This window comes from Falco biarmicus, chromosome 1, assembly GCF_023638135.1.
Source record: "Falco biarmicus isolate bFalBia1 chromosome 1, bFalBia1.pri, whole genome shotgun sequence".
Lineage (NCBI taxonomy): Eukaryota > Metazoa > Chordata > Aves > Falconiformes > Falconidae > Falco > Falco biarmicus.
In genome coordinates, this window is record NC_079288.1 from 20,636,227 (window position 1) to 20,652,299 (window position 16,073).

The following is a 16,073-nucleotide window of genomic DNA, read 5'->3' on the forward strand; positions in this document are numbered from 1 at the left end:
CAGGTCAACGTCTACGCATCTGGAAATGCTTCAGATATACTGGCTCATCTCAAACGGCCTCTGACACCGGCTGCCCTTGAAATCCAAGACCAGCTAACAGCTTGTAACGTTGTCAGGCACTTCAGTACTTTATCATCCGTCTACGTGCCCTGGTACGCGTTCAAAGACCAAGGTGCTCACGCTCCTCAGGAGAAGCCTTTGACAAGCCATGCATCGCTCTGGTGTGTACGTGCATGCACATGTAGGTGTCAAGAGACTGAATTTAATCCTTAAGAAGGCATGCAGCTAACACCCAAAGAATAAAAATAAAGCCTTTCAGTTATCCACTGAACACACGGAACGAGCAGCACTAGCCTAAAATTTTCCTGGCTGATGTCTCCTGAAGGAAAAACCCTGTGTTAGCACAGACTGGATGATCTAACAGACCCTCTTTAGCTAAAATCTCCAGGATGGCAATTGACATGGTGATGGGGACAGGGCTATGGGATACCATGGCTCAGCGAAGACAACTGCTCTACTGATACCACACGTCAGGCTTTATTACACCAGAGGGTTTTGTGACGTGTATTCACAGCCCATAAGAACAGGAAACAGCTCTGGTGAGATGACATGCTGACTGTTGGTTTTAGATCCAACCTGCTGGTAACACAACCAAAATCCTATGAAAAAGCAAAGTTTTCAATTGTTCCACCTAGTCCTAGAGCCATTCTGCCATTATTTTCATAGAATGCTGGAAAATAATTTTAACCATTACTTTCAGCTTCAAAACAAAAGCTTGCCATTTTAAAATGCAACATTTATGAAATACTAAAAATTCACAACAGAAAGCTCCAAGAAATCCTCCTGAATATTGACTTACCACTAAAAAGCATACACAATTCCACATCTTGAATTTACATTTACTTTACAAATGTACCTATTTTTTCGCTCACTAAATTTCAAAATTGGAGAAAGGATAAGGAATTAGAACTTTATAAAGGAGAAAAAAACCCTTTCATTTTAATCAGCCACAGAACTGTTCAAAATGTCTGTTTAACAATGAGCTCGAACACTTTGGGTACCACCCCTATCCTTTTAATCTTCTTTCCTATTTCTACAGAACCACATTGAAGTATTTTTATCAGTCTTCAGAAAAAGCTTGCAATGAAGTGACATTTGGCACCTGGATAAATGCCAACAAATGTGGCAGATTCACAGCATTTTCAGATTTCACAGTTAAGAACAAGAATACGTTTCTACCTGCACATCAGCATTTGCCCTTCCAAGCAAGACCATCAACCTAAGTCATTAAAGAAAACGCACCTGAACAGATTCTGAAAGTAAATACTTTAACAGCAGTTTCAAAGATTTTACTAAGAATCACCAATTATCAAATTAGTTCTTTGAGTTTGCCCAATGCTTATTTACGTGTCTTGTACAAAGCAGTAAGGATCAGTATCCCTAATTTCAAAAATGGCAAGGTTGAGGGGGAACAATTAAGCGGTGAGTGCTTTAAAGGCACTGGGGTTTGGAGGTATAAGAGTAGGGAAGAGATGTGGCATGGGAGGAGATGAAAGGCCCTTAAGACAGCACATGGCACCAGATGATCCTATACTCTTTGAAGACTCCACAAATTAATGCTGAGAAGGACTGTGTGGTCGTAGCCCCTCTCCAGATCTCCTCCTTCCTCTTGGGGATTTTGTAGCACCCTGGAAAGGACCCGTCCTTGCATTCATGAACTGAAAGGTCATCCAGGCTGCAAAAATACAGGAGGATGCTGGGGAGAAGGTCCTTTGTGCCAATTCTGGTAAAAATCAGTATTTAAAGGCAATGCCCACTGTAGCGACTATGTTCTCTCTTCCCTCCTGCAAATAACTGTTTACATTATTCCTCCCTCTCCTATTAACAACCCCTTGGCAGCACAGGGTTTGGTCTTAAATTCTGAATAATGTGATTTTACAGACGACACAAAGGAATCAGAATTAGCTTGGTTAGCCAGATTTATTAGATTGCTTTGGTTTTGGAGAATCAGGGATGAAAGCCAAATATGTTTCCAGTGGTGGGAAGCAGTGAATACACCTCCTTTGTTTTCCCATGCTAATCACTTCTATCTATTTGGCAGCTTGCTATTTACAACAAGAGCATGGCTGAATTTAACACTGAACTGCAAGCATCACTGTTGGCTGCTTTATTGTCAGCAATATAAGGTATTTATAACTGCTGCCATTTACTACTATCATAAATAATGAAAGCACAGAAATAGAACCTTAATATTGATGGGAGACAAGTACTGAAATCCTTCAGACCAGAACTAAAATTGAGAGCAGGTCACTTAAGGAATCAATGGGAGAAAAAAAGCCACCTTTGTAAAATTGTAAAAGACATCACTGCCATAAAATCAGAAGTCCTAACAGAGCTGGGTAAAGAATATTAATAACATCTTCAGTGTACAAAAATCTGGCCGATTCATCTGAACGAATGTCTGAGATATAGTGCTTTTTCCTCAAGAGCTAGAAAACCGCCTGGTGCAGTGCCTGGAGCACTTCACAGAGGCACAGCAGCTGGCGCTCTGCTCCTGGCTTTCAGTGTTCCTTGCTTTATGGTCCCTGGCCAAGCACGTGTCTGTGCCTCAGTTTCCAGACATCTAAAATGGAGACAACATTTTCAGCTCTCACAGGAGAGCTACGAGAATATCTACTTGTAAAACACTTCCCCCTCCTCCCAAAGCCCTGCTTACAAAGATCGACTGTTACGTTCACTGTTTCATCAATTTATTCTTTATACAAGCTTCTCACTGCACTCTCACCTGCCACTTCTGAGATCAGAGCCTTTTCAAACAAGTCCTCCTTCACTTTTGGAGCAAGACATATCCCAATCCAATCCTACAGCTCCATCATATCTCCAGACAAAACATATTACTTGACTTTTACAAAAGAACACGTAAGACAAATTTTCTCCTATTCTTGCTTTCCAAAGTAATACCTTTGAAATTTGTTGCCAACAACTTTAGAGCCAAATAAACAGGATCAAACAGCCAAAGCCATCATCATGCCTGTGCTAAAGAATGCAAATCCTATTGTCTAGAGCTATTTTAAAACACGTAGAGCTCCACCATCTTTATCACAAAGATTACCAGCAGAGCAGGTAACAACAGAAATAAATTAAAACCAATTATACATCATGACTAAATCAATTAATGAAACTGTTCATGTTTCCTGCAGACAAGTAATACATGACACGATAGAAAGGATCACCTCTCAAAGACTTCTTGCTTGTAAGTCATTAATATCACCATAACTCAGGAGAGAATAGACAGAAGTTTTAGTTAGGAGAAATGGATTTCAAAAGCGTAATTTCAGCAAAGGTGATACCATTCAGAGTATTTGCAGTTTTTAAAATGTGTACAGAAGAATGAGAGATAATTTGCAAGTAAGTCATTACAATGTGTTATCTGAAAAAAATCATGCCTGTTACTGATCTGCAAGACTCCCTACTGGAAAAATGACTATCGAAAGGGAATTACCAGCAGGGTGCAAAAAAACAAAAGCTCCATTTCATCTGAAGGTGCTTGTGTAGTGTTACAGGGTTTTAGAAATTAGGAACACTAACTAACACTAAAAAATAAGAAACTTTAGATGAGTTAACATTATATAATTATGATTTAAGCAACGTATTTGTTTTATTTACATAGCAATTTAACCCAAAGAGCCAGAGAAATGACCAACTATTCAGTAACTGAAAATTGGTACCTAGCCAGTTATTTGCTGATCAACCTAAACATCATTCTGATAACCAAGATGTAAGTTATTTTCATTTGGCAAAACATTGCAAGATGGCAAAGAGATAAATAGACTGTAATTGAAGACATCTAGACAAACATGTTGATACTAGCGTGGGTACACTGGGTACTAGTATGGGTAGATGTGCTCCTCCTGCAGTAACATTTTATCTTTTCTCTTCTGTTTAATAAATACCCAGCTGCTAAGGTTATTTAAGAAATACCAAACATGTAAATGTGCAAGACATGAACAGCTACCTCTGCTTACGTGGGAGGTCCACATTAGCAGCTCTTCCTGCTGTGGGTACAGAATATAGACACGCGCTCCAAGCACGTGAGCCCAGATCAGCTCAGGGGACCCTTTTGATGCTTTGGTCTCAGATCTCCACGCAATTTCTGACCTTCCCACTCGTAACAAACGGAGCAACCAGAAGGTTACTACTCTTGGCATCCCCTTGAAGCAAACAATCACAAAATGCCTCTGAAGTTCAACATTGCAACAGAAAACGGGATTGCTCAGCCCTCAACACTAGCAGTAGCACTGCAAGCAGTGCCAGCTGGAGCTCAGTACCCACCGCACCGACTTCTTCTAACGCCGATACCAAAACCTGACTGTTACCATCAGTCTCCGTGTACCTGGGATTTCTTGCTAGCACATACACAAATCAGAACCTGAATACCAACAATTCCATCAGAAATAAGCTTTAAGGAATGGAAACGCTGCAAGCCTGAACGTGCATCAGTATCAGCGCTGACAGCAGTATTTTGCGTGGGCACAGGCATGATAAGCCTGGATTTAGTTCATGCTCCATTACATCTAAAAAATAAAATGAACTTTTTCTGGCTCAGATGAACCCATCTTTACACTTTCTACAGTATGCATGTTTATACTCATGCTCATTAAATAAAAAGGATAACTGTCCCACTCTCTAAACTGAAAGTGAAGAATATTTCCAGCTTAATTGCCCCCAAAAAAGTATTTGTATTTTCTCTGGACTGCCTGGATTTTAGTAACACTGCTTGGAACACGAAAACTGCTCATTCAAGAGAAGAATACATGAGTGATGAGTGATGGCTGAAAGCTATTTTCTCACATACAAGCAAGATTCCACTAATTAGAGTTAATCATCCGTTACGCAGACTCTTAGAGGACCTGCCTAGTAAGAAATCCCGACATGGCAGTTCCTGCTGTGAGGCTGAGCAGTGCCTCTCTGCTTCTAGGCCACATCCAGCAGTAGCTAAGACTCAGCTAGAGCCAAAATCAGCATTTCCAGCTGAGGGCAAAGATGTGGAGTGGGCCTTGGGACAGATAAAAGCTCAGGCTGTGGGAGACAAAAATGTCTACAGTTATGGGAGACGAAAATGGGTCTGAGGTCTGCGTTTGTGCAGAGAGTGTATATTGTTAGGAGGTGAGGATGTAGGATTACAATAGTATAATCCTTCACAATCAAAATAAATGTTCTCCTGGAAGACAAAAAAAAAAAAAAAAAAAAAAAAAAGCACAGCACTGTCTTGTGTTCAAGATCACGCTGCATATCTGGGTAGACAGAACAGACAGCACACTGCTACAGTGCATAATACATCCACAGAATCTAAAAAATAATAAAAAGCTACATACTGTTGTGTAAATTAAGACAAAACGTGTCATATTCCATGAGTAGTGAGCCAAATACTTGCAGCATTTATATTTTAACCAAAACCACCTACTATGTGTCTTGGTAATGCCCATTTTTTAGTTACTATGATGCCTCAAGGGTTAAAGCTAATGATGTTACAAGCGATCTAGGTGCTAAGACTTAGGCCTTGTTATATAGTTTACTGATGATTTGCTGAAGTCAGTAGTTACTTAGTAGATTTATAACCTTGTTAAAGGACGAAAAGGATAAAATAAGAAAGATAATGATGATTTGTCAAGGTTGTCTGCTAGGAGAAGCAAGAACAAACAGCACATGGAAGATAAAGGAAGAAAAATAACAGATGGACACTTGGCAGGACATGTCAGCCGATAAGAGTCGAGGTCACGGGGGTAAAATAATTGTGGTAGTGGGAGATTCATGACCTCCTACTGAAATGCCCCCCCCCAACAGGACGGATCCCCCGCTAGGGGAAAATGCGTAGTGAATTTAAAATGAACCAGTACCTTTACACTGAGGTGAGAAAGCAACTAACCAATAATTAGTTAGTAGGTGTAGACTTTGGGCAGAACTAACCAATGTTATTGTATAAATATGTATTGTGAGTAGAACTAGGTGTGCATGATAGGTGAAGTGATCCCCCATGCACCCAGCGCTGTAAGAAAGATATTTTTCTTTTTAATTTTTCTTTTTTTTAATTTAATTTTATTTTCTAAAAACTCTATCTTAAAGTCTTATAAAGTTTCTTTTACCTGTCATTTTCAGTATTAACTAAACTCCTAGACTGTAAATATATATGCATGCATGTTTTGTTTTGTTTTTCTAGTAAGAGATCTATAAGCATGGGCAAGAAGAGAACAGTGTCAGTGCCAAGACAAAGCACACAGAGCTAAAAAAAACCCCTAAAACATCTGTGAGACTGCAGAGGCAAATTTATGCTCAGGAATGTAGGGTTTTCAGTCGCTAGGAAAACCAAAAAAGTAACAGCAGTATACATAACCTTGTATTTTATTCCTAGCTGAAAATACTTGAGTCAGATCCTATGGTCTCAAGTCAACCACAGCAACTCATGTGAAATGTCTAAATCAAGCTCAGAGGATCTGGCTTGGGGATGAGCAGCGCTGAGCTGTGGGCTGTGAAATCACAGGAGCAGCCAGCACACGGTCTGCGCAAACATACCGGGCTGTATTTTCTGCAGGGGTTACCACTGTACTTCAATGCCAGCACGTTTGTCCAGGATGAAATCCAAGGACTGGTATCTGAATGCAAAAAAACTGAGCACCATTGCTGCAGATTAAAGAGTTAATTTCCAATAAATTCAGAGGGAAACACAATAGTCTTTTTAAAGACTATAAATGATGCTATTGTTAAGCTAGCATCATTCTGACTTTGGTGTTGAAATTTTGAAAACTCTGGAGGAGACAAAAATTACAAAGCATATCATTCAGCCTTCAATATTGTGAAGGTTTATATTTGTTGTAGTTTTTGGCAGTAATGAGGGAAAATACTTTCTAAAAGTACACACTCAATGTTCAACTTCCTTGAATGTGTGGATTTAACGACAAAAAGGGTAATGCTTATGTCCAATTTTAAAAATTATTACAATATGCAGTGATTGCAAATTTGATTAGATCTAAGACAGGTTATCAGTAACAGGAAGAAGCAGAAGGAGAGACAGTTTTCATTTAACTGTAATTACAGAGTGCAAGCTTAATAGACGTTCTTTTCATGCAAACCCATTTACTATACCTTACAAAATATGATGCCATTCCAGCAACTAAAACTGGAAAATTAGCTGCTAGTGGCATACTGTATTTCCAAGTACAACATGGCTTACTGTACTGCAGTGTTAGCCAAAGCTTGAGGCCTCAACAAGGTAATAATAAAATTCACTATGATGTCAGTTCAGCGCTTTTAATTTAGAACAAAAATAAAATCTCAGTTCTACAATTTCAATTTTACCAAAATAACTGATAACAAGGAAAAAACCTGTTAAAGTTTACCATACTTTACTAACTATATCAGTAAAATACATGTTTAGATGTCTTTGAATTTGCTCCATTTAGCAAAGCAGCTATATGAAATGACTCTGAAAGGTTTGTTTGTACGTGTCAGTACTTATTTTTAAAATTTGTCTTTTAGGAAAAATAATTTTTTTCCTGCCAGCAACACTGAAAAAACCCTCCATCACAAAATGGATGGCTATCAGCAGAAAAAATATGCTGGTCTGTTAACCTGGTATTTTGAGCGGCAAATATTAGCAATAACAGAAAAGACAAGACTTGAAGTGATTTTACAGGAACTGCACCACTTGCCAGCACCATGTTATCAGCTCTCTAACTGGAGCCAGAACCTTTCAGGACATCACATGCAGCCTGATGTGAGCAATGCATTCTGCATGGCTAGTATTGCGGGTTTGTGGAAGGAGGGCAGGAAAAACGAGAATTCACTTGATTAAAAGCTCTGTTCTTCAAAAGCATGTGCCTCGGTTCCTGGTGCTTCTCTGGCTGGTGGCTCGTGTTCGTCACTACCCTGACGTTCTCACATACACTAGCACAACCTTGTGCTTGAGCGCTGCAATAACATGCCGAGCAGGAAAGTCAGCTCATCACACTCCCCACCTCCACACAGAGCTGCAAATCCTCCCTGTATTCAAAGCCCTGAAGCTGTATGAGAAAAGAAGTTGCTGAGCCTAGTTAACAGCACCGCTTGATTGTTTTCTCCTTGATTAGAGGCAGTCCTAACAAGGAATTTAACTAGCGGAGGAAGCAGTCCTCCAGATTTTTCTGACCAGTTATGCCTTTTAACCAGATTCTCTATTCCTTTTGTAACAGGAAGACAGAAAATGCTGCTACACACTCACTGAGGATAGACACCAACAGAGATCTATCTTAAATTTGTTGCCAGCAGAGACAGCATATGACCAGCTAAGAGATTAAGGGAAACGGCCCATCTCTGAATGCCTTACCCAGAAAGCAAGCAGCAAAGACAGACTCTGGAGTTCATTACTCTTCATGGGCGGAAAGGTCGTTACACAGGATCACGTAAATAGGTCCTGGAGAGCAAACATTGCAGGTTCTTTCCTCTCAAAGGGGAAGAAAGCTCTCTACCAGATAACTGGAACGAAATCTCTAGTGAAGTCTTTTATACAAATACCACCTCCATCCCACTGAATGGAAATTATTAAAGCCTTTAGTTTTTAATTTATTTAACAACAGAGCAGTGTTGAAACGATCTTGGTTATGAACCAAAGGGTAGTTCAAAATTTCCTTAGAGGCATTACTATTTTAAGCAGTTTAACATCAAGTGCATTATACAGGAACTGCACACCATATGCTTTCTGTGTTTGGTGTGAAGAGGCTGCCAGATGGGCTCTGATACTTTGAGCTTCAAGTGTCTGAATGGAAAAGATCAGAGGAAAGAAAAAGTGCCAGGATCACACAAAACAATGCCGTTTCTTATTTTGTAAAGTACGTGGAAATGCAGAGCTGGCAAGTTCTTTACCAGATGACAAAGATATTAACAAAGTAGAAGTTGTACAGGACGCTCAGGAAGCTATGGTATCACAGTCCAATCTGAGTTCTGATAAGCCATAAATGTGGTATACTTGTAACCTAAACCAGTGGCTGGCTCTTCACTCTTGTCCTTTTGCCATCATGCAGAAGGAAAGGACTTGGGAATCATTCTCTTGCTTATCTTACAGACAGGTTCAGAGAAAAGGGATAGAGAGGATGATGCCTAAAACCAAAGGCACCTTCCTAGCATCCGGAAAAAATAAAAGTCAAAAAGCTCATTTAAAGCTTGTAACTATTTCAACCTTTGCAGCAGTGCTAGAGTCAAGCTCACAGAACAAGCAGGCATGGGAAGGCAAATATTTGGGTAGATCTTCTACAAAACAGCTAGGTACTATGGGAGACAGATTTTGTAGCTAGAATCTTCTGCGTTATGACCAAAAATTGTTTAGTACTTCAGTCTTGGAGACCCCACATAAGGGGGAGCATACGCGGTCAGGGTATCTAATGTGGTAACAGAGCTCCCCTGCCTTTTTCTAAGAGTTAACCCTGAGGTCCAGCTTAAATTCTAACAGAAAGGCGTTTAGAAATGGGCTTTAAAACAAAAAAAAAAACCTCTTTGACTTTTAATGGGACTCTTACACCTAACTTATTCAGTTACTTCTGAAAAATCCTATTCTGCCTCTTTAACTCTGCTGGCTTTTTGCTGTGATACAGTACTCTTCTGGTGCTTTCCTAACCTGCTGCCCTGTACAGACTGAACAAGCTTTTTTCACTTCAAACAGGATAACTGTTTCACAATAACAGAAATGAAAGATGCTCGCTTCTTAAAATTGGCAGCAAACCATTTTTTAAGACGCTCGCTTCAATTTCCATACTATCAGCTCTTTACAAGTAAACAAGAGTATTCTCTTCATGCTTTAACACCTCCATGTCAGAAAATAATTAAGGTATCTTGCCCACTACATAAATTAGTGTCCTGCTATATAAAACGAGCTATGGGAGGACTAAACAGTGACATACTGACCTGGTAACTTTAGGTCTACAAAAGAAAGCACTACAAGCAAAGTTGCAATACCCATGACAAAGCTTCCAAGCACTAGCACCCCTGTGTCTGTAATGACAGCAACACTGATCAGAGCTGCTGATAACACTGGATGTGAGCATAATTCTTTGTAGAGGGGACACTGGAAGTCAACAAAATAGCTGACAATCTGCTTTCTACTCAACTACTAGAATTTGGATAGAGTAAAAAACTTGCCTTGTGGCACTGGACTCTCCAGATGCTCTCACTTTGCATTTCTTTTTGTGGCACAACCCAATTATTAGTAAAAGGCTCCTTCCCAGAGCATGAACTCCTTGGGAGTCCTTCCAGCAGGGAAGAAAAATGCAGTCAGTATCTCTACAGCACATAAACTACTCCTTCGTGGTGAAGAACGAGTCATTTAGAAGCAACTAAATCTTCGTTCTTTCTGCTTTAAAAAAATCAGGTGTCTGATTAGAGCTATCCAATCAAGTAACCAAGTGATTCTGTTTCTTTTGGGTCTGACTACTGACAACCGGCTTCACTCACACTTGAGAGAGGTTTGAGAGGATTATGTGTTTCAAGCACTGTGACCAGGCACTCACACCACTGCCAAAGAGAAAAATGCCTTTTGAGTCTTCTTGTAACCATGAAGGAAATCTTTTATTTTCTATGCAGGACTTCAAAGAAGAAGAATGAACTGTATGTTCAGCTTGCCTAGAAACTGCACAGGGGGGTGGTATGGGGTATTCACTGACACAATATTTAGGTAACTGAAATGTACATCTCAGAAATTCTACTAGATGTAAATATCAGTGGACAAACAGTACAGAAAGAGAAGATGAACATCTTAGCTTGCTAAACACCAATGAGAAAGCATAACCCTGAGAGGTGATCACCCCTGAGCAGCTGGCATTCACGGATTCACATAAAACTTCACTTCAGAATAAAATTCTCCCCCAAACGTCTATATTAAGATTTTACTTACTTATTACCTCCCTGCAATAGAGTAATCTTTTTCGCCTCTTAGGAATTAATGCATTTTTGCTTAAGGAAGTTCACAAAAATAAGACTGATAATAAACTGGGGTTGTGTTCAGGGTTTTTTTGGCGGTTTTTTCCCCCCCATTGTCTTACTGTGTTCAAAACCCATTTACAACCTACAACTCCTGCCTCAGAAAACTTTTTATGAACTCTACTTTGTGCTTGGACTGTGTGCAGTCACGCTAAAAACCAACATACTGACAAGAGTCTGTTCGAGATATTAGTAAATACAGGCCCACTCAAGGAAATAGTCATCCATGTAGGCGTTAACGAGTGAAGGAAAAGATGTTTGGATGAGTAATTAAATAATGACATAAAATACTTAATATACATTAATCAAAACCAGACAGATTATCAGACTGTGTACAAGGGGATCTGTTTTTCAACATTGCCATGAGTTTATCATTCAAAGGCGTATCTCTACTTACTTGGTTAGCTTATGGCCTTTCATTGCCACGAGGAAATCTCTCACAGTCTCAGGACTCTGGTATCTACAGGGTGTTTTTGAAATGTACTTCAGCGTCTGCAATGGATAGAAAGAAATTATACATTATTTCACAGTGACTATCTGCTTTACCAGCTGTGTATGAAACAAGCTGATTTTGAAAAGTCTCCTCAGTATCACTGAGAAGAACTGGAAAAGGCAATTCAGGTTTGGCTTTTTAGTGTGGGTTTGGTTTTTTTTAACAGTGGGAAGTGCTGTCATAGGTGATGCAAATCACTTACATTTTTCCATCTTCAGTAAGACTATACTGATACTTGCTGAGGAACTAAAAACCAAGCAATATGTAACTACAACTTTATGTAATAGAAATTACGTTAGTACTTATCCAGAAAGCCCCAGTGAGTTCATTCCATAAAGACATGACCCAGCCAGCTCATTACACACCCAGGTGAGAATTACAGCTTTGACTATTCCCTCTGTGGCCTCGGATGGCCATTTATCTGATCTGTTCAAAGCTCAACATCACCAGTTGAAGAGCACAGGAAAGGAGTGGGTTTTAGCACGCTCTACTAAAAACCACCTGCTGTCTGTGAAAGACATTTGCTTTCCTGGTTTGAAATAATCCCAGGTGATGCTAAGACATACTTACAGCTGAATAGTATCACTCAGATTTCCTTCTAAAACAAACATTTACAGATTCAAAGCTAGTTTAAAGAGGTACTAAAATACGGCATTTGGGGTTTTTTTCGGTGGTGGTTATTTTTTATTGGTAGTTATTTTGTTTTTTTAAAAACAGTAACCCTTCAGAAAAGTTGAATACTCCTCACCCTTAAAACCATGTTACCTTCTGCCAAGTTTTCATGTGCTCAGTGCCAGGATACTCTCACTGCCAACCCATAAATAACTCATTAAGCTCCCAATCCATGGTTGCTTTCATCCTCTATATGCTTATTTGGCAATGCTCATAGAAGCAGGTTAGGTGGGTTGTCATAAAAATCTGCAAAATACTCTAGTACTAGAAATGTTTCTCTGACTTGAGACAATTTTTTTCCCTTCATTTTTCACATCTAACGTCTACCAACCTCAGCTAACTTTTGCAGATGTTACATCTGCTTGCTTTTATTTAAAACAACATGATACCTAGCAGACAGAAAATACATAATGTAATTTGACCTGAGTAAAATAAAAAACCTGTTGATAAAAAAACCACACAAATTCCAGTTCACAGCTGTCTTTTCACTGGAACTAGCTTAGAATCTTCCCGAACGTTGCTTGGATTAGACCCCAAAATGAAGAGTTGGAAATAATGGGCATCATGGAAAAGTCAAGGAAATCCTTGCATTGTGTGCATCAGCAACTGAAGGATTTAAGAGTATTGCCAATGCTTGTTTTGAATTAAGGAAGAAAATCTTCATCTGTTGATACCGCATTAATTAGACATAAAGCTTAAAAGTATCAATTCAACTGACTGATGACGCACTAACTGGATTGCAAATACAGAGATACACATGGTAGGATACCACATGCACAGAGTGTCAATAATAATACAAAACCATAAAATTCTATGTTACTATTCTAGTTTCTTTCTCAGAAAACCTTTAAACTGAATATTTATATTTGAAAAGTCAGAAGCCAAAAAAAGCTGAATCAGTATTCACAGAGCAGAAAATAACAGATACTAGGGAAAAACGAGCTACAAGATCAGTATGACAAACACAAAAACATGCAAATGTTATTTCCAGTGTATTTCCATTAAAATCTGTTATCATTTTAAAATGCTACTAAAGGAAAACAGACTTCAACAATACAGGGTAATTCATCCTACTTAACAGATAGAGAGTCCACGAAATATGAAACACTGGTATTCTTAAGGACCAGCTTCATTGGACTACTGAGAAATGTATTTAAAAGCACAGTAAGGTGTTAGAAAACCCTCCTTTCTGTAAGCCCTTTCTGACCTTTTCAGATAAAATGAAGTTGTTATCCACCAACAGCGACTGGAACAAAATCATCATATTGTCATATAACAAAATTATTTAATAGAAGTAATTTGTTTTCTAGATTAGTCTTTTTTGGCAATTTCAAATCAATTAAAATACCAGATATACAGTAACAAATAGCTCCAGTTTAGCAAGGTTTGTCTAGTTATTTCAGTAACAATGGACACAAGCCTGCACTCATGAAGATCTATGCAAAGACAATCCCATAAGGCCAAATTCTGGTTTTCTTTCAGTCAAATATAAAGAAAATATACCTAGAGTTTACACCAGCTTCACCCCATGCACAAAAATGAGCATTCTATAGGTATTTAATGTGCAGTAATGTAACAAGGCAATTAAAGATTTAAGGTGCATTCTGACAAAATGTATTTACAGGATCTTTCTCATCTGTTTCAGAGAGGTACAGGAAGAGACCATTAGTCTCCATGAAGATTTAAATTAGATTTTTTTGTAAGCCCCTATTTTGTTGAATATGAGGCTTAGGAATTACTACTCTATACCTTTTCAAACAAAGCCAGAACTAAAACAAAAACAAAGCCTAGGCCAAATCTTATTCACATGAGCAGTTTCACTGCTCAATGGGATTACTCGTGCAAGCAAGGCAAACTGCTTTCAACCTGCTGCCAACTGTGGTGCTACTCATGCAAGTCTCTTGACACAGACACAATAGGTCATACTGCAAGTCTGTTATGAAGTTGCTAATTTGAGGTATTTCAAATGTTAATGTTTGTATTATATGATTTTAAAAGTTCTTCCTAGCTATAGATTAAACATTTATTACCAATGTGGCATCCAACTGATGTTGCTGTATGTACGTGTGATTTTGTTATTCTTTTGACAAAAAAAAATATCTATTTTAGTTGGAAGTTATTAGTTTAATTCCATTAATAAAACACCAGCATATGTGATGTGTGTCTCAGCTTTGAAATCATGAATTACACGGTATCACCAATTCATCAGATGATAACAAGTTCTGCCCTGAGTATTAAAAGGATAGAATATTTGGAATAAACCTCCCCCCCAAACTAAACACTTAACAGGGGGGTAGGGGTGATATTCTTTTGGGGATAGATTTTAACAAGAGCAGGTGCAGGCCTCTGCCCTGACAGTGCCATTACAACAACCTGAACAGGCTGACCACAGAAAAGTGGCAAATAAGGTTATTTTACTGTGGGTTTTAATAAGGGAAATTTGATATAACATGATTAATATCCAGACCTAAGGGCATGAACTACCCCAGACTGTGCTAATTTCGCAGCGCTACTCACTTCATACATGATTGTGTTCAGATTCTGCTGACCAGAGCTCTGCTTGTTTTTTCCACTCTCTTTGCGCTGCTGCTTAAGATCAGTAAGTAACTGGAACACCTGAGGAAAAAAAATTGTTTTAGATCATTTATTTTACCTTAACATATGACAGGAGGAAGACATAAATGAACAACGCAAAATCCCATCAATCAAACAACAAAAAAGTGTGGCTTCTTTGACGAATGCACCAGCAATTGAAATGAAAAATGTTTTGGCACCAGAATGATGAATAGGTATGTAAATTTTTTTTAAAAAAAATTGTGACCATGTACAACAGATCTTTGGTACTTGTTAAATGTTATTCAGGAGCCCCAAAGGAGAAGTTGACAGGATGAATCTATCCTACTTGTTTACCTCATATCCTGAGCACAGTTGGGTCATACCCTGCTGCACTGGCACAGAGCTCCCATTTAAGTATCAGTGATGCTTGAAGCAAAATGTCACAGCAGTTTATGGTCCCACTGGATTTGTTACAACAGATGTACCTATAATATTAACATGGATATAAGTCCTGTCTCACGGAGATGCAATTTTACATCATCTACAAAAAAAAAAGTAAACTCTACAACTGCCACACTGCCAGGAACCAACTAAATACAGGCTTGACCTATAGATGCTCCTGAGATTAGTGATCCCATTGTAAATTCCAGTGGAGTTGCTCATAATAGTAAATGTTACAGTGACCAGCATGGTGTAACCGTAGGTTAAGCCACAAAGATTAAATTAGCTCCCTATTTCATCACAACAATGTAACACAAGCAGAAATTCCTGAAAAGAATGTAATAAAGTTGTCTTCACATTTATGATGCAGTGAACGTTAACGTAGGAGCAAGATCCAGAGGGTAAGTCTGAAGGCAAGGAAGATGTCTTGATTTTTGCAACTGTGCTTTGTCAAATCTCTTGCAACACTGCAACATCCTCATTCATCATAGCTAGATATGCAGCAGAATGTTGAGACAACATCACAATTACTCTTTTATTCCCATATTAAATCATTTTAGGTTGAAGTTTCTTCAGATGTTTTGCTTCAGGCTTTACAGTATATCCAAAGCCAATACCCACAGCAAAAACCAGACCACTTCTTACTATTTATCCCCAATTTTTTTTAACTAGCTTCACTCAAGATCCAGATCCAATGGCATTATGAACCGACAAGTCCATAGGAATAAGAATACAAACATTTCTAGCCAGTGAGAAATAAGAACATAACGAGCTACAAGTCCTGCAATTACTGCGTACTGCATCCTTATGAAAAAGGAACACCTGTCAACCCTGACCTGAAAGCCAAAACTCAAGCTATAAACTTTTACCTAATAAATATTTGAAGAAAATGTAGCTGGTGACAACAAAA

General features: G+C 38.7%; 1 protein-coding gene across 2 annotated transcripts in view; it reads right to left on the reverse strand.

Annotated features, from left to right (window-relative positions):
* The window catches only part of CRCP (CGRP receptor component), a 33,600-nt gene that overhangs the window by 11,716 nt on the left and 5,811 nt on the right, over positions 1-16,073 (reverse strand). For both annotated transcript variants that reach the window (XM_056357996.1, XM_056357987.1), the window contains exons 3-4: positions 14,684-14,782; positions 11,399-11,493 (exon numbers count right to left, since the gene is read on the reverse strand). In XM_056357996.1, the coding sequence (XP_056213971.1) occupies positions 11,399-11,493; positions 14,684-14,782 (194 nt within the window). The remainder of the gene's footprint in view (positions 1-11,398; positions 11,494-14,683; positions 14,783-16,073) is intronic.